Below are 18,144 nucleotides of genomic sequence, written 5' to 3'. Positions count from 1 at the left end.
GACTACAAAGCAGCTTTTCTTATTGCTCACAGACCCAACTCTCCCTCTGCAGCCCTTCTTAAGGAAGCAGGCACACCACCTCTTCTGGCTGTTGCCTTTAAACTTCCTGAACTTGAGTATGGGACATCCCCTTCCTGACCCCTGTAGTTAGGAGACAGGAGTGCAGATGGGTTAAGAACATAGGCTTAAAGACAAGCAGACCTTTTCAGATGCTTGCTCTGCCACTGTGAGAGTTAGGGCCAGTCATGTAATTTCTCAGACCTGGTTTTCCCCATCGGTAATATGGAGACCACAAGAGCAAATGCTTTCAAAGAATTGTAAGGTTTGAATGAAATACATCTATGGAGAGCACTCCCTGCCTGGCAGGGAGAAAAATCTCAAATCAATAACTTAACTCTCCAGATTAAGGAACTAGAAAGGGTAAAGCAAGCTAAACCCAAAGCTAGCAAGGGGAAGGAAATAATAAAGATTAAAGCAGAGTAAAGCCTTCAGTAAAAGTTAGCTGCCATTAGTATAGTGATTATTATCACTATTGGGCTTGGGGATGGTTAATCCCCAAGGTCTCTCCTCAAGAGCCCCCAGTGGGGCCTGGTAGTAATAAGAGGGCACCTTAGACATTGGCTGGGAGTACCCCACAGGCAGAAACTCATTGTGGCCCCTTTTCTTTGGCTTTGAGAGTTTGACTGCCGTCTGTCCTGAGCAGGAGCAGAGCCTATGACAGAAGCAAGCATGTCAGCTCCATGACAACAAGGATTTTGTTCTGTTTATTGCTGTAGGCCCACTGCCTAAAATGGGTATGGTACACTGTACATGCTTAGCCAGTATTTGTTAAAGATAAAATCAGGTATTCTGATCCACATCAAGAGGACCATGTCAGGGACCAGTGCCTCAAATTCAAGTGTACCATGAACTTCAAACTGGAATCAACTAAATCAGTCTGCTGAAGCTCAAGGTAAACCCAAATGATCAATTTTATCCACTTCAGAAAACTAGTAAACCAGTTCTAACCAGGACTAGTTCTGTAGATTTTCTAAAAATCCCAGAAAATCAATCTTGACAGGCTTAAGATAAGCAACCACCACGGTCAAGATTTGATCCAGACAATTCCTGGACTGGCAGAGTGATAGAAATCAGGATTGGAGTTTGGATGCCAAGCCCAGATCATAACTCAAAGACTCACTTTCACAAGATCTGGACTTCCAAAGACAGCGCCAAGATCAAAACAAAGATCAGACTCAAACAAGATTTATAGTTGGCATCAGTAGGAGGTAACACCAGGATTCTGGTTTTGATCAAACAAGCAATTTGAAGTTTCTGTCTTTGGGGATTGGCAAAAGTGTGCAGCAACCCAGAGAGTGAACCAAGGCTATTCGTCTTTGGTTTGAGTACGTACTGGAAGGGAAGACAAGGAGGTAGGAGATTCTTTCCTTGGCTCATTGTTTTCACTTTGGGTTCTTAGCCCTTCAATCATTAAGCAACAAGTAATTTGGAGGAAGGCACACAAGTTTTAACTTTTTCCTTCTATCCTCTTCCTTGACAGATCCCACCATGGCGCCCACGCCAACCCAGCATCAGCCCACCTCTTATTCGATCTGACACAGTCTCTAAGGATTTTGAAGAAATCTCTGCTGATGATGAGTCACCGAAGAGCCCACGAAAGAAGGGTTCATCACACATGATCTTGACATTGAAGAAGGCAAGTGTTTGCTCCATCATAAGTCGCAGGTTGTGGGGGACGCTTTTATTCCTGCTGTAGCTCAATACTAGGGGGATGTCTGGGGAAGGAGCTGCCATTCTTCCTTTTGATTTGCCTGGTGGTTTACATTTTCTGTCCAATTCTACAAACCAAATAATCAGCACTGTAATTTATAAGCAATGGAAGACCGTATTTCTGAAAAAAAAGTTTGCAGATGTTTTCAGTTATTTCACAAAGAAAACAATAGAGATTTTTATGGAAGTAAAGCCTCTACAGATTCAAATGCCAGAATCTCAAAGGTTAGGGCATGTAGTATTGTTTGATAGACACATATTCGTATGAAAAGTCATTTGACACAAGAGGGCAGGTATGTGTATTTCATATGTCTAGCTTTGCCAACCAAAAAATACCCATCAACAATTGGAAAATCAGCAGATTGTGCTCATATCAACACTTCCATTCTCATACTATTGTGTGGTTAATTTGATTGGTTGTTTTTGAACTTGAGAGGGCTTTTAGAGTGAAGTAGAGTTTAGAACAATTAACCTTGGGGACTAAAAAGTATACAGAAAGGTAATTTATGATGAAGATAATTGGCCAGTCAGTGCAAAACTCTGTTTTGATGTTAAAAGATTCTATGGAGGGAAGCAGCCTTCAGTTAGATATGGCAACAAAAAAACAATTTGGTTAGGACCAAAGTTAAAGCACAGGCTTTAACATTCCTTGTTGTCATGGAACTGACATGCTTGCTTCTATCATAGGCTCTGCTCCTGCTCAGGACAGATGGCCGTCAAACTCTCAAAGCCAAATTAGGATGCTCACCGATTTATGAATTTAGCCTACGACAATAGCACTAAGTCAGACAAATTGGAACAGTCTGAATTGGTGGAAGGATTGAATTAGATAACATTTTTTATCATGGTAAAATACACATAACATAAAATTCATCATGTTTAAGTGTACAATTCAGTGGCATTAAGTACAGTCACAATGTTGTGACAACCATCACCGCTCTCCACTTCCAGAGTAGCTTTGGTTCCTGCATAAGGAAGCCCCAGGCCCACTAAGCAGTCACTCACCATTCCTCCTCCCTCTCAGCCCCTGGTAACTACTAATCTGCTTTCTGTCTCTGGATTTGCCTATTCTGGATACGTCATGTAAATGTAATCATACAACATGTGGCCTTTTGTGTCTGGCTTCTTTCACTTAGCATAATGTTTTAGAGGTTCATCCATGTCGTAGCACAGATCAGTACTTCAGTCATTTTTATGGCTGAATAATACTCCATTGTATGGATGTCCCATGTTTAGTTTAGCTGTTCATCCATTGATGAACATTTGGGTCCTATCCACCATTGGCTATTGCTGCTGTGAACATTCATACACAAGTCTTTGTTTGAACGCCTGTTTTTAATTCATTTAGGTATATACCTAGAAGTGGAACTGCTGGGTCATATGGTAATTCTATACTTAACTTTTTGAGGACCCACCAAATTGTTTTCCCCAGCAACTACACCACTTTACATTCCCACCAACTATATATGAGGGTTCCAATATCTCTACATCCTGGCTAACACTTGTTATTTTCCTTTTTTTATATACAGTGTTTCTAGTGGGTGTGAAGTATCTCACTGCGGTTTTGATTTGCATTTCCCTAGTGACTAATGACGTGAAGCATCATTTCATATGCTTATTGGCCATTTGTATTATCTTCTTAGGAGAAATGTCTATTCAAGTCTTTTGCCCATTTTTAAATTGGGTTGTTTGTTTTTTTGTTGTTGAGTTGTAAAAGTTTTTTTATATATTCTGGATACTACACCCTTATCAGATATACGATTTGCAAAAAATTTCTCCCGTTCTGTGAGTTGTTTTTTAACTTTATCAAGAGAACGAAATTGGACAAAATTTTAAAATTTTTGTTGAATTCCAATTTATTGATTTTTTTTCTTTTGGTACTTGTGCTTTTGGTGTCATATTTAAGAAACCATTGCCAAATCTAAGATCATGAAGATTTACCCTATGTTTTCTTCTAAGAGTTTTAGCTCTTATATTTAGACCTTTGATCCAGTTTGAGTTTATTTTTACATATTGTGTGAGATACGGGTCTAACTTCATTCTTTCGCACGTGGCTATCCAGTTGTCCCAGCACCATTTGTTGAAAAGACTATTCTTTCCTCCATTGAATGGTCTTGTCACCCTTCTGCAAATCACTTAACCGAAGATGAATGGGTTTATTTCTGGACTCTCAATTCTATTCCATTGATCTATGTGTCTATGCTTATGCCAGTACTACACTGTCCTGATTACTGTAGCTTTGTAGTAAGGTTTGAAATCAAGACGTGTGAGTCCTCCAATTCTATTCTTCCTTTTCAAGATCGTTTAGGCTATTCGAGATCCCTTGAAATTCTGTATGAATTTTACAATCAGTTTTTCCATATCTTCAAAAAGACACATTGGGATTTTGATAAGGATGGCACTGAATTTGTAGATCACTTTGGGGATTATCACCATCTTAACATTAGGTTTTCCAATCCATGAACATGAGATGTCTTTTCATTTTTTTAATTCTTTAATTTCTTTCAGCAATATTTTGTAGTTCACAGTGTGCAAGTCTTGAACCCCTTGGTTAAATTTATTTCCAATTAGTTCATTCTTTTTGATGCTATTGTAAATGGAAGTGTTTTCTTAATTACCTTTTTTGGTTGAGTATGATTGTTGTCAGGCCCAGCAACCCCGTTTTCAGATTTATGGCCTTGCAGTGTGGGTCAGTGATTTCTGGGGTGTTTTCTAGAGTTCCCTGCAGCATAGCACTCAGAGATCAGAAACTTCAAATCTAGATGAACCACTTCCAATAGGTAAAATGATCACCAGGTGATGGACGCCATTGGAAATAATTTCCATTGTGAATTGTATTATTATGCTCCCAACAGAGCCATTTGGATAGTAAGGACTTTTTTCCTGATGCTTTTTTCTTCGGCAACCGTGCAGGGGTGGGTTCAGAGCACTTAAGTCTGATTCAAGCTCTTTCTTTCCCTCTTTTAGGCAAAACCAAAGCAGGAGAAGCCAAGCCTTCCACTGGCTTCTGAAGAAGAGAAAAGCACAACCGAACCGAAGGAAGCTGACCAAAAGAAGGCGAAAAAAGACAGTACAGGTTGGCACATCTTCACCCTCACCCAGAAACATGTCCTCAAGCTTAATGGCATGGTGCTACGCGACAGGAACCCAGGCCTGCTGTTGCTGGTCCTCAGAGAGCTTTCAGTTTAAGATGCATACTAATGTGGTCCAAGTTTATCCATCTAAACTGCCCAATTAATACAGTTGCCACTTGTGTGAGATTTAGGTAAAGGGTCCTACCTGGATTCCTATTGTACCTAAATGAATTTCCAACCAGAGAGGTGTTTTATGTTTGTTTGTAAGTTTGTTTAATTCTAAGTCTAATGTACATGCTGAGTTCCTCAGTGAGCCCAGATATCTGAGGGCAGCCAGTGATTTCCCCTTCAGCATTCCCCCTCAGCAACAGAACCAGACAATAATAACAGAACTGGCGAAAAAAAACCCTGGTTTTTTAAAGTTGCTTTTCTCTTCCAGTAGAGAGAAAAGGTCTTGTGTTAACAGTGAGACCAGTTCCCATATCCATGGGCAAAGAGGGCTTGGGCAGCTGCAGACAGATGTCCTTGGCAGCCAACACCCATCAAATCCCCAAACAACAAATACCACTGGAGTGAAAATCTCTCTCTCTCTCTGTGTGTGTGTGTGTGTGTGTGTGTGTGTGTGTGTGTGTGTGTGTGGATGTTAGCTCCAGCTGATGGCAATCTAATTTCAAGCAATACTTGCTAAACCAAAATTCCTGTTCCACAAATTAAGTCAAACAGCTATTTCATATTTTTGCCACAAAGGATTTCACATGTGGGTTCAAAGGCAGGATATCCCTAAATACGTTTTCCCATGAAAAGTAACAAAACCACAAAACTCTTCTGCATAACAACAACAAAACAAGAAAGAAATTAAATGAGTAATTTCTTTTGCTTTCTTTTTATCCTCTTTTCATATTTATTTTTAATAGCTGTCACTTTTACACACAGAGGATAATACTTATTCAGTGTCCATGAGGGCAGATACTTTGGTCTTCCATGTCATGGGAGTGGTTTGAAGTACAGCACCCCATGCTCAGCACTATATGCTGGATGTGAAACCGCTAGATGGAGCTAGGGACCAGTGGATGATGAGGGAGGGAGGGGAGGCCCCCGAGGCCCCTCCCACCTGGGGATTAAAATAAGTTCCTTAGTAAAAGTAGTAGAGAGGAGAGGAGCAGTCTGTAGAACTGCTGCCTTGTGCTTGACCTGAAGCCTGTGGACCGATGCAATTGTTAAGGCTTTCCGAGAATGGCTTTGCATGTATATTACATCAGATTATTTTAATAAAGAGAGTTGAAAGCAGAAGAAATGGGGGGCCATAATCCTACCTTCCAGATAACCCCTGTTGACACCTTTCTAAAAAATAAAGCAATACCTGCATATTATATAAAAATTAAGTAAAATTAAGTAGAAAATATAAATACTAGATAGGAAGTAAAATTTCCCTTCACCCTGCCCCAGTCAGTTTCCTAAAAGGTAATCGTTGTTACAAGTTCAAAAATTGCCTTTTGCTGTGTCTCACATCTAATGGTGGAACAGAGTATTGATATAATGGTGACGTGCCAACCTTGGAATCAGTTCATAAAACAGGATTTCACTTTGATTTAAAAATTTCCCACCACAGAAGGCTAATAGTGACCAAGTTGTTCTCTGTCTTCTGAATAGCTACTTCTCCATGCTAGGGAATTCAATAGCAAATAGGTACCCATTGGGCCAGGGAGGAGTATTCTTATTTTACAAAATCAAAAGTATACATCTTTCCTTTCCTTACTTCTATTTGGTACAGGTGCCTCAGGCTGGGAACAGAGAAACAAAACTGGGATTTATGAACAGAAGACAACAGATCAGGCTGCAAACAGAGATGCTGCTGAGAGTCAGGGCTACCCATTTCCAGCAGCATACAGAAGACAATGTGGAAGAAGAGGCTCAAGTACTTCAGAAGCAAGTGAGCATGGATCCAAAGGAAGAAGCTTTAAACCATCCAGTCGAGCACTTGGCCTAGGTAATGGAGCTGGGTCCCCACCTGCCGGTAAGACTGCCAGGGATTTCCTTTCCTGGCACCTGACCTTGGAAAAGCAAGTCATGGAGCAGCCCCCAACGGCACGAACAGAAAGCGCTACTCCTCAGGAGCTGCTTTCAGATAAAGATGACATGGGAAGGAGAAATGCCGGTACAGATTTTGAAGCCAGAAAAGCATCAGCATCACAACCCATACCTGAAGACATGGAAGCGTCCATGGTTAGTGGTCTGTCACCATCCCATGAAGATGGGGCTTCTGGAGCCAAGAAGACAGAAGCCGGAGCTGCTCTTTTACCCGTGGTAGGAAGCCCTTCTACAACCCAAGATATTTTCTCAGTGACACTGGAGGATCAGGGGTTTCTGGATCCTTCTCATAGCCAGTCAGAAGAGGAAGAAGCGTCCAGCTTTGATTTGAAAAGTGTCCAATTTAAAATGAAGTCAGATCAAGATACCTACAAAGAAAAGTCTCCTGGAAACGTTCTCCAGGGCTTTACAGCAAGCATTTCAGATACCGTGAGAGCTTTGGTAGAGGGAGGTATTTCTGCAGAGAGGCTGCCTCCCAGAAGCCTTTCCCCGTCCTCGGGGAAGCTGAAAGCTGAAGCCGTTGCCTCAGATTCAGAGAGCACTTCAGAGGCGGGCAGTCGTCCGGAGCAGCAGCTGGCTCCTGGATATTTTTTCCAGCCTTCGAAGAAGCACAAGAATGAACAAGAAGTCTTCCCAGAATCAGAAAGTTCAGCTGTGGAAGTGAGCGGTCCTGAGCAGCGGCAGGCTCCTTGGCAGTGGGCTCCTAGATATTCTTCCCAGTCCTTGGGGAAGCCAGAAGTGGAAGCCGTCTCTTCGTGTTACGAGAGTGCTTCCAAAGAGGGGAGTGGCTCTGGGCAGCAGCCGGCTCCCAGGCACTCTCTCCAGCCTTTGAGGAAGTCCAAAGATGGCCAAGAAGTCTTTGCAGAATCAGGTTTTGTCGTGCAGATGAGCAGTTCCGATGAGCAGCTGGCTCCCAGATGCGCTTCCCAGGCTTTGGGGGAGCCTGAAGATGAAGTCTCCACAGGGTCAAATAGTTACGTCGAAAAGTACAGTAGTGCTGAGGATTGGAGCAGCTGTGAGGAAAATCAGCCTCCCAGACCCCCTTCGCAGGCCTTGGGGAGGCCCAAAGACCAAAAAGAAGTCTCCTGGGCTTCAAAGAACGTACCTGGAGTGTGGGGTGCTTCTGTGCAGCAGACGCCGACCAGGCACCCTTTCCAGTCCTGGGTGGGCCCTACATCCGAGCAACAAGCAGGTCCGGAGAGCGCTGCTGCGGAGTGGGGCATTTCCATGGAGCCGCGGCCTCCCAGAGTGACTTCTCAGGCCCCGATGAGACCAGTAGTCAAACAACCAATCTCTGCAGGTCCAGAGAGTGTCGACATTGAAGGGGGTGCTTCTACCAAGCTGCTGCCTTCCGAACATTCCCAGTCCACTGTGAGACCTAAACTCCAGCAAATGTCAAGTTTTGAGGGTGCTGCTGTTGAGGTGGGCATTTCTGGGAGGTCACTGCCTCCCAAATATCCTGCCCAGTCGGTTAAAAAGTTTAAAGTTGAGGAAATGTCCTCACGTCTAGAGAGCATGGCAGTTGAAGAAGGCATATCTAAGGAATCGCTGCTTTCCAATCATCTTTTCCAGTTGTTCATGAAGTTTATGGTCCAGCAAGTCTTTTCAGAGAGCCCTTCTACCGAGGAGGGAATCTATGAGGATCCTCTGTCTTCAAATCAACCTTCCAAATCTTTGTCGAGGCCTAAAGTCGAGCACCAAGTTTTCTCAGGCTACGAGGGTACCGATATTGAGGGAGGCATTTTTTTGAAGCAGCTGCCTACGAAAAGCCCTTTACCGTGCTTGGGGAGGCCTGAAGGCCTGCAAGAAGTCTTCTCACGTTCAGAGAGCACTCCTGTAAAGTGGAGTAGTTCTAAAGAGCAGCTGCCTGGCAGACACCCTGGCCAAGCCGAAGATGAGGCTGAATTTCAGCCACAGGCTTTCTCAGCAGGCCCGGTGAGTGCACCTGCGGAGTGGAGCGGCTCGGAGGAGCACCTGCGTCCCAGACACCCTTTTCAGGCTCCTGCAGTCCCTGCACATCAGCAACAGGCGTATTCAAGTCCCATGAGTGCTGCTGCTGAGGGAACCACTTTGGAGAGCGATCCTAGCTGCTGGTCCCTATGGAGAGACCCAGCTTCTCCAAACAAAACCAAGAAACACAGCCAAGGCTCCGAAGACCTCATTAAGAACATCCTGATTCCTGCTACCAAACCTGTGAAGTTCACCGATGCTCCTGTCTGGCAAACGTCCACTTCTGGGGGCACTTACTCTGAGGAGGAAGTTCTTGAGAGTGATGATCAAGATAACAGCCATTCAAATTCATCCACCAATTGGGCTGACATTGAAAACGTTTTTGGGGTCCGACTGAGAAAAACCTCTTCCTCACAGAAGTATAAGGGTGAGAAAAAAGACTTTACCAAGCTTCCTTCTGTTTCCCAAAGGGGTCCCCTCTGGACATTTGTCCACACTCTGTAATGGACACATAACCATCTCCCCATCCCCCTTTCCCCATACACCTTACATGTAGATGGGAGTTTATGCTTTTCTCAAAATACCTTTACATGGATTATGCTCCCCTCAACACCATGTAGATTTTAAAAGCCAGCTCATTAACAGAGCACTATGTTCAGACCCTCAGCTTGAAATCTTAATTTATTGTAAATGTTTGTACTTCCACAGCTTCTTAACTCACCTGAAATGTCTAAGAATCCAGGGCTAGGTGATTTTTTGAGCATTTATCGCTCTCAAAGCCTTTGTACCTTCAGACTCATCATCACACAGTCTTGTCCATGCCTATAACCGTATCCATTTAACCACACACTTGCATTAGAGACCACGAAGTAACAAATGCAATAAGATTTTCCTTGGAGTTAGAGAAATGACATCAGTGACCTAAGTGTCTGGCCTCCTAGGAATTTTCCCAGCTCACCTGGCACCCATTGTCCTACCCTGAAATGGGGATAGGAAGAGGGATGGACAACGGAGGCAAAGGGACCAGTAAGAGGATGGTTTGCAAACTTTGAAGTACAGCTTCTTATCTACTCAAGGAACTCCTGCCTTGCCAAGTTGTGGGGAGGGCACAAAAGAAGGGGGCCCTTCTCTATATGTTATCTTTTTATTTTCATTTGGCAGTTAACAAGGATCCCCATTTGGGACATTATTGTGGGTAGGTCCCAGCCAGTCTCAAGACCCTGCCTGCCTCACTTTATTTATTTTTTAAATAAATTTCTTTATTTTATTTATTTATTTTTGGCTGTGTTGGGGGTTCTTCGTTGCGGTGCGCGGGCTTCTCACTGCAGTGGCTTCTCTTGTTGTGGAGCATGGGCTCTAGGCGCGTGGGCTTCAGTAGTTGTGGCACACGGGCTCAGTAGTTGTGGCTCGCGAGCTCTGGAGCACAGGCTTGGTAGTTGTGGCGCACGGGCTTAGTTGCTCCGCGGCATGTGGGATCTTCCCAGACCAGGGCTCAGACCGGTGTCCCCTGCATTGGCAGGCGGATTCTCAACCACTGCGCCACCAGGGAAGCCCCTGCCTCACTTTAGTTCTAACTTCTTTCATTCCTTTCTCAGGAAAAGCTCCTGGTCGACAGTCAGATCATGCCACCTCAGAGCCAACTTGGATAACCATGATAAAGCAGAGGCAGGGGAGTTTCCAGGCCAACATTCCTGTGAAAGAGCCAAAAACCAAGAATAGAGCTGGAGCCAAGGCTGAGACTAAGGAACCTAGATATGGGGTAAGACCTGGAGCAGCCCACAAAACACTCCAAAAGGGTGCTGGAGCAACTGATTAAGCTTACATTGGGAACTTTCCCAGACATGCAGCTCCCCAGCTCCTTGGATGTATTAATCAAGGCAAGGGAACTCTTTGGGGGAAAAGACTTGCTTTGTACTCATAGAAATGTGCTCCACTTTATGTTCTTAAAGGATTTGTGAAAAGTAATGAATACGAGAAGATTCTGTAAATCAAATCCTGTCCTAAATATTCTAGAGCAGGATTCCATGAAATTGGTTGAGAAATAAGTAGTTATTAAAAATCCCCAAAGGTCACCACTGGGGTGAGAGTTGAGTAACTATTCTTACAGATATTTTAGGCCTATAAATATGTATATGTATTTAAGAAAATATAAATGGAATTAAACTATACATATTATTTTTCACTTACTTTATTTCTGGGCACCTTTCCATATCAGTACATAATGATTTAACTTTATGTAAGTAAAGGTAATGTTTGGTGTTTGGGTTTCCACATATTGATTTGGTTTGGTCTGGCACCTCCCTGTAGGTTAAAAGAGAAGTTATGTGATGAACTAGGCTAATGGTACCACATGTGGATCAGGCATGCTGGGATGATGTCTTGCTTCCAATGTCCCATTTTCAATGTCTTTGGAAGTTTTAGAATGAGAACCCCTCTTGTCAAAACTACATAAAACTGACTCAAGAAAGCTCAATGAAATTTACATATCGAGATGTCTAAGTTCCTATACTTTTAGGTGCTTACTGAATTTGTTGTGGGATCATGTGAAAATCTGTTTAACTCTTTGCTTTAAAGATCTTTTCATTTCATTATTAGTATTTTTAAGGGAGCAGGATCATACAGGGGGCAAAGTCCACCTTGGTTAAAGCTTTGTCAGAGGGAAATACACTAGGGTATATAAACTAATTAATTTAGACCAGTTGTGGAGAGGTTAATTTGAAAAGCTTAAACTGTACAATTCTGAAAAGACCTATTGTTATATCACTTTGTAATGCAAGGAGCGCATGTCAGATGTAAATAGGTTTTGTTACGTAGAAATCTACGGAACGTCAGTTAACTGATAAGATTTGTTTGTGACCACCTCATTTCTGTTAGCTTTCTGTTAAGTGCTGGCAAAGTCCTAGAGAAAAGGTTGTTGTCAAGTTACATAATTCTCATGTTAACCTGTTTACACTGTTTGTATGATTAGACAGCCTTTTCTCCCAGCTCAGAAAGGTGATAAAGTTGAACCAGCTTAGATTTTGTGAACCCAAATTCTGAACCAAGGTGCTTTCTGTGCTATTTCTTTCCTTATCTCTCTCTTTCCTTTTGATTAATGTTGAACTTATAATACCCAGGACAGGACTTGCACCTTGTGATCTGAATAAGTAATTTGCTGTTTTCATGTCAGGACTTACAAGCTTTCTGTTTTCATTTTTGTATTAAAGAGAACTGGCCTTGCAGATGAAAACCAACCAAGGAGGGTTTTCACTTCTGTCAACAGACGGGAGAAGATGGCACCGAAGCCACCGAAGTCTACCAAAGCAGGTAAAAAACACACCCCAATCCCCCACTCCCAAAATAGCCCTGGCAGAAGTTGTAAAACTTTTGCAATTTCAGACAATACATGTCTCTTCCCCCAAATCAGCTTATGATTCTCTCATGGGTCTTCCATTAGATACAGATATTAGCTTGTTTTAGGAAAATCCAATTATTATGACTACTATAAGTGAGTCCAATGTGTAATTTTCAGAGGGTCTCCCAGTCTTTTACCCCATGGAGGAAGCTGTATGGGAACAAAATTGTGGTCGCTCACTAGGACTTTCCTGTGGCTGGTAGTCAAGAGGAAAGAACCAAGCCACTTTCTAGTCCATAGCAAAACGGCATTTTCTCACCTTCTACATGCCCAGTGAAACTGTGGAAAATAATCCACTATAAATGCCCAACGGTATTGAATTGCTTTTTAACTATTTAAAAGGCTTGTTTCAGCCCCTCTGTATTCTGAGCAGAGGTATGAGAGGTGGGGAAATGTTGAAAGCTGAAAAAAAACACTGTGCTGTGATAGAATAGAATGGGGTCTCATCAGTAGAGTCATGTGCCAGAGGGATTTTTTTTTTTCAGAAGGAGCAGGGGGAGGGGAGGATAGATTTATATTGAGTCATCTTTGTTCTCTGCCTTAGTCCGCCTCATGAAGAAATTAAACTAGGAATTTAGGAACCCACCATCTGGCCATGATATAGCAGCACTTGACCTGCTTATAGCTGTGAATAGTCTCATGGGCACAGTAATCCTATCAAGTGGTTCTCAACTCTCACTGTGCATTAGGATCACCTGATGTGCTTTTTAAAAATTATAGATGGCCCTGGATCCATTGCTAGAGATTCTAATTCAATTAGTTCAGGAAATAGCATGTGCATTTGTATTTTTAAAAAGAGCCCTAGGTGGTTCTAATGTGTGGCCAGGGTTGAGAACCACTGGTTGAGTCTAAGCCACTAAGTCAATCAACCGTAAAGCAGGATGAGGGAAGGAGTAGAATCGGGGAATAGTGAAGTAGGCTGCTAGGTAGGGGTAGTTGATATAATGTTATTTAGCATAGACTTTTACTGGGTGTATCTATTGAGTCATCAACAATCATTTCATACAACATAATGGATTGGCAAAACAAAAACAATATTACCTAATATGAAATTTTAAAGGCTGAACAGATACCATACAACATGTTTCCTCTCTGGTCTCAATTCAAAAGTGTAAGACAATCCAATAATAACCACCCAAAGATTGGCAGTTATTGCTGTAGGTATTTTCTCTCAGGCCTTCCCATGTCAGGCCCCTGTGGCTCTGGCCATATTGATGTTACCCTTTTCACATACCACCCTATGGCATTGCCCATGCACTGACTTTTAGAAGCCAGAGGAAACCTGAAAGGAGGAAAATTTTTACTGCATCCCATAAACATACCTCAGTATCTCTGGGGCTTCTTACTGCTTGTGTGTTATTTGCTATGGTTCCAGTGGGATTCGAAGATGAGAAGATATTTCAAGTACCTTCTATGGAAAAAGAAACCAGAAGGTCTTCAACTCTCCCAGCCATGCTACAACAGCCGGCTGAGCCAGTCTGGTTCTCCCTGGCCAAGAAGAAAGCCAAAGCATGGAGCCATGTAACAAAACTCATGCAATAAATAGCTCCTGGGTGGAGTATCAGCATTTTAAATGATAATTGCCAGTAGCTGTATTAATGCCACGTAGTGGATTATTTACTGTAACCATTTTTATTAAGCATAAGAGCCTTAAAAGGGGAATTAAAGCTAATAATTATTTGAATGACACAGATGCCATGAATGCCTAACCTTCAGTACAGTCACTGCCAGCATCTGAAAACCCAGCATTTCCTCTATAAAAACTGTGTAAAATGTTTGCACTGTTGTCGAACTGAGAAAACTTTAACTTTGAACAATGTGCTTTAGAAGGGAGAAAGCATTTTGTTGGAGCAACTAAGAGGTGGTCATTTCCCTTGATCAAATAAATTCATTCTAATGGAAAGGTCCAGATGATTTGGTCCAGGGATTGGCTTTTAGGTTTTATGAGCCTAGTTAAATGCTTCAGTTCTTTGGTTGCTGCTCCAAACTTTGCAAAGCCCCCTAAGAAGAGGTGGTAGAAGTGAAAATTCTGGGTCTCCAAGAAAAGTTTTGCACAGCCAGTCCCCCAATCAGCCCACTGCCCTTTGAAACACCTTCTTTGTATCCCTGAGGGCTCCCAACACCTGCGACTTATACAGACCTCTCTTTGCACGTGCCCCATGTCCACCTGTCACAAGTCTGGCGGCAGTGAGCGCCTTCCTATGGGGCGTAACGTTCCTTGGGGACTATCATATCCCTCTGGACGGTTAGCCGGTCAGTGCCTGACCTTTGGCCCCAGTGCCGCTGTGACCCTCTCTAGTTGCTTAGAAGTGTACTGCACTTCATACATGTCCTATTTTTAAAGCACTTAAGACCCTGTTGAAATTCAAAATTCTGCAAATTCCAAAAGCTGTGCTTTCAATGGAGCAGATGGGAAGCCTTCCACAAGGAAGTCTGGGGCCACTAGAGAGCTGTCTTATGCCCTGGCTCCAGCCTTAAGGTGGAAACCTCCGAGTAGCCCAGTTTCTTGTCCGTTTCCCTCAGCAGTCTCCGTTTCAGAAGATTTTAACCTAAGACAAGACTGCACCCTCAAAGCCACAGAACAACTGACTTTCTGCTAACGGGAAGCCTGAAGTGATTGAAGCAGCCTTTCCCTGCCCTTATTCCTAGAGGCACACACACCTCAACAGTCACTAGGCTGGACAGCCCCCACCTCCCCAGTGAACCAGCCACCCCAAGTCCTTCCCCTCTATTCCAACCCCAAACACACTAAACACTAATGGAGAGCTCCCTTTGGATGCCTGGACAGTACCTAGCTCATTTTCTCAGGAAACCCAGAAGTGTCTTAGTATACCTTTCACCGTGTCTGCCTCTGTCACCTTGGGGCTACTTTGCTTAAACAGAAATGCAGACCTAGACGTAACTGTGCCATTAAATCCCAAGTAGGGTGCTGCCTCATGCAAAAAACAAATTCAGAGAGGCTGTGAGGTGCCAGAGCTAATTTAAACCCTTGGTGCTTGGTTTTCCTGATGATGGTATAACGTGATATTGTACAATCATGTGCTGGTTTTGCGTTTTCTCTGTAAAACATCTATTTTTCCTCATACTATATCTTTGCCTTTTTGATAATGCTAGGTTTTTGATTGATTGATTGGGTTTGATTTCCTTTGTATTCCCATAGTGAACAGTTCATTAAGGTAGATGCCCTTTACCCAGGCAATCCTGGTAGATTAACTGTTATACCTCCCTTCCCCCTTTTCTCAGGGTGGACCACTATTAGGTTATTCTCACTCTAAGAACTCTCCATTAACAATTTCCTTTTCACAGTTAGCAACAAAAATCTGTTTTCAGTAAAGAGGTTAAGTCTTTTTTTAATGCCTAGAGGCACATTCTGACAAGTTTTCAGCTTCTTTTAGCATTCTTGATTTCTGCTATATGCAAAGCAAATAAATTCAATAAAGCCTGTTCTGTAGTCTGTCTCCGTCTGTCACACGGGGAGGGAAATTGAATAGGTTATTGACAACTTAGACCCAAGGGTTGCCAGAAAACCGAATTGATCTTAAGAGGTTGTGCGGAGCATAAAGGACCCCTACGCAGGTATGCCTGACCAAGCTGATGGCCTCCAGGTGGGTGTTTGTATGGGGGAGAGGTGGTATTGAAGAGGCGGTTTTCACATGTGTAAATACCTGGGGAGCAAAGAGACGGGTGGGAGAGAACATGCAGATGGGGATGAGTAGAGGGGACAAGATGGTGGTTGTACTCCAGCCTGGCCCCGGGACTAGGTCTGAGTCCTACTGCAAGATGGGCTACTGGAACAAGCCATTATCAAAAGGAAGGGGCCCCGCTATGCTCAGGTAACAGTGGAACACAGAATGAGCAAGGGGAAGGGGTGATAGAGTGAATATTTAACCTGGCCCTCCTGTAACATTTGTCATATTTGCAGGGTTCAGAAAAAGAGTTCAGTTAGGTATCCACATGTCTAAAAATATTTGAAATGTTTAAATCAACTAATAAGCCATTAAATAAAATAAGTTGTATCTCCTTCCATGACAAATGTACCTTCATAATGACCTGAAAGGCCAGGTTGGGATTTAGAATTCTCAGGCTCCTCTAAGCTGTGCTCCAATGGTGTGGGAAGAGCTGCCCCCTCCCCTCCCCCTGCCCATACCCTGGCTCCTAGGCCAGGCCCCACCCCCTGTTCTGGGCATACAACCCCCCTTGGGCCTGGGAGCACATACCCTGGCAGTGCAGTCAGCCCTCCCCAGGACAGCTCTAAGAGGAGCACACAGGCCCTGGAAGCAGGCTTGGGACTGTTCAGGGGTGCCTGGAGCATGGGCTAGCAGGGACACACCCCCTGTTTCCATGGGCTGGGCTCCTGGCCCTATAGGGACGGGTGTGGTTGGAAGAAGGCCAAAGTGGGACCTCTAAAGCATAGAGCTCAAGACAGAGATATCTCTTGCCTGGGCCTAGAAGCAATACTATATTAACAACTAGCACGGCATAAACACTAACAGATCAGAACCAGTTTGAAGCCCCTCAAATCACCCTATATGGAAAACTGTCTATTGGCTTGCCCTTTCATTTTGAGTAATGATGACAAGGGGCCTGTGCCTCTGTCTCACCATGTGGTTCTAGCCATAAGGAATACATGATAATACATTTTAAAATATCAACACTGGTGACAAAAAAAAAAAAGGATTGTGGAAGTGTTAAGTTTACTTTAACAGGCATTAGTGGAGCACCTACTAAGTGGACAACTCAGTGCCTAGGACTTTGGGAAAGAAAGATAAAAGCTTTTAAGGCCCCAGCCATTCAGAAGTTCACAGTCCTGGGGGTGGTGGGGTGGGGGCAGTAGATACACATATATATAAATAATGCACAAATACTTGGACATGAATGTTCATAGCAGCGCTATTCACAATAGCCAAAAGGTGGAAACAACGCAAATGTCCATCAACAGACGAATGGATAAACAACTTGCGGTATATACATACAACAGAAATATTATTCAGCCATAAAAATGAAGTACTGATACACGTTACAATGTGATGAGCCTTGAAAACGTTATGCTAAGTGAAAGAAGCCAGACACAAAAGTTCACATACTGTATGATTTCGTTTACAGGAAATGTCCAGAATAGGTGAATTCATTGAGATGGAAAGCAGATTGGTGGTTGCCAGAGAATTGGGGGCTGGGGAAATGGGGAGTGACTGCTTAATGGGTACAGGGTTTTGGGAGTGATGGAGATGTTTGGAACTAAAGATGTGGTGGCTGCACAGAATTGTGAATGTCATTTAATTGTTCACTTTTAAATGGTTGCTTTTAAGTGAACTCATCACCTCAAATAAAAAAATAATGCTAATATGTTAGAATATGAGATGTGCTACCACAGAATATGAGAGAAGGTATCAATGCTACCAAGAGAGCACTGAGGAAGCCTTAACTAAATGCAGAAATGAGGCTGTCTAGTCTCAACCCCCCAGTTCCTTCCCTATCTCTGATCCTCTGATCAAATATGACTTAACCTTTTTTCCCTCTTAAACAGAGTCTAGGTATTAAGCTTATTCTCTCCCTTTCCTCTTTTTATTTTTCTCATTTTTAATTATGAAATATTTCAGACCTACACAGAGGTATAGAGAATAATACTATCAACATCTACGTACCCACCACCCAGCTTAAGAAATGTAACATTACAAATACAGTTGAAGCCCCCTGTGGAGCCCTTCCCAATAGGATCCCTCTCCTTTTCTTTCCCCAAGGGGTGACCACCATCCTAAATGTGTTTATCTTTCCACTGCATGCCTTTCTGTATGCTACATTTGCATACATCTTTCACATGCATTGCCTGTTACTCTCTATATGTATCCACAATCAATATATGGTGATTGA

At 43.1% G+C, this 18,144-nt stretch overlaps 1 protein-coding gene across 1 annotated transcript in view; it reads left to right on the top strand.

Moving 5' to 3' along the window:
- Window positions 1–13,818, top strand: part of KIAA1210 (KIAA1210 ortholog) — a 29,011-nt gene extending 15,193 nt beyond the window's left edge. The window contains exons 5-12 of the mRNA XM_061178210.1: window positions 1,541–1,696; window positions 4,487–4,550; window positions 4,742–4,846; window positions 6,616–7,578; window positions 7,804–9,354; window positions 10,478–10,641; window positions 12,089–12,188; window positions 13,652–13,818. Coding sequence (XP_061034193.1) covers window positions 1,541–1,696; window positions 4,487–4,550; window positions 4,742–4,846; window positions 6,616–7,578; window positions 7,804–9,354; window positions 10,478–10,641; window positions 12,089–12,188; window positions 13,652–13,818 — 3,270 coding nt within the window. The remainder of the gene's footprint in view (window positions 1–1,540; window positions 1,697–4,486; window positions 4,551–4,741; window positions 4,847–6,615; window positions 7,579–7,803; window positions 9,355–10,477; window positions 10,642–12,088; window positions 12,189–13,651) is intronic.
- The last annotated feature ends 4,326 nt before the right edge of the window (window positions 13,819–18,144 follow it).

This window comes from Eubalaena glacialis, chromosome X, assembly GCF_028564815.1.
Source record: "Eubalaena glacialis isolate mEubGla1 chromosome X, mEubGla1.1.hap2.+ XY, whole genome shotgun sequence".
Lineage (NCBI taxonomy): Eukaryota > Metazoa > Chordata > Mammalia > Artiodactyla > Balaenidae > Eubalaena > Eubalaena glacialis.
This window is presented reverse-complemented; position numbering and strand designations above follow the sequence as displayed.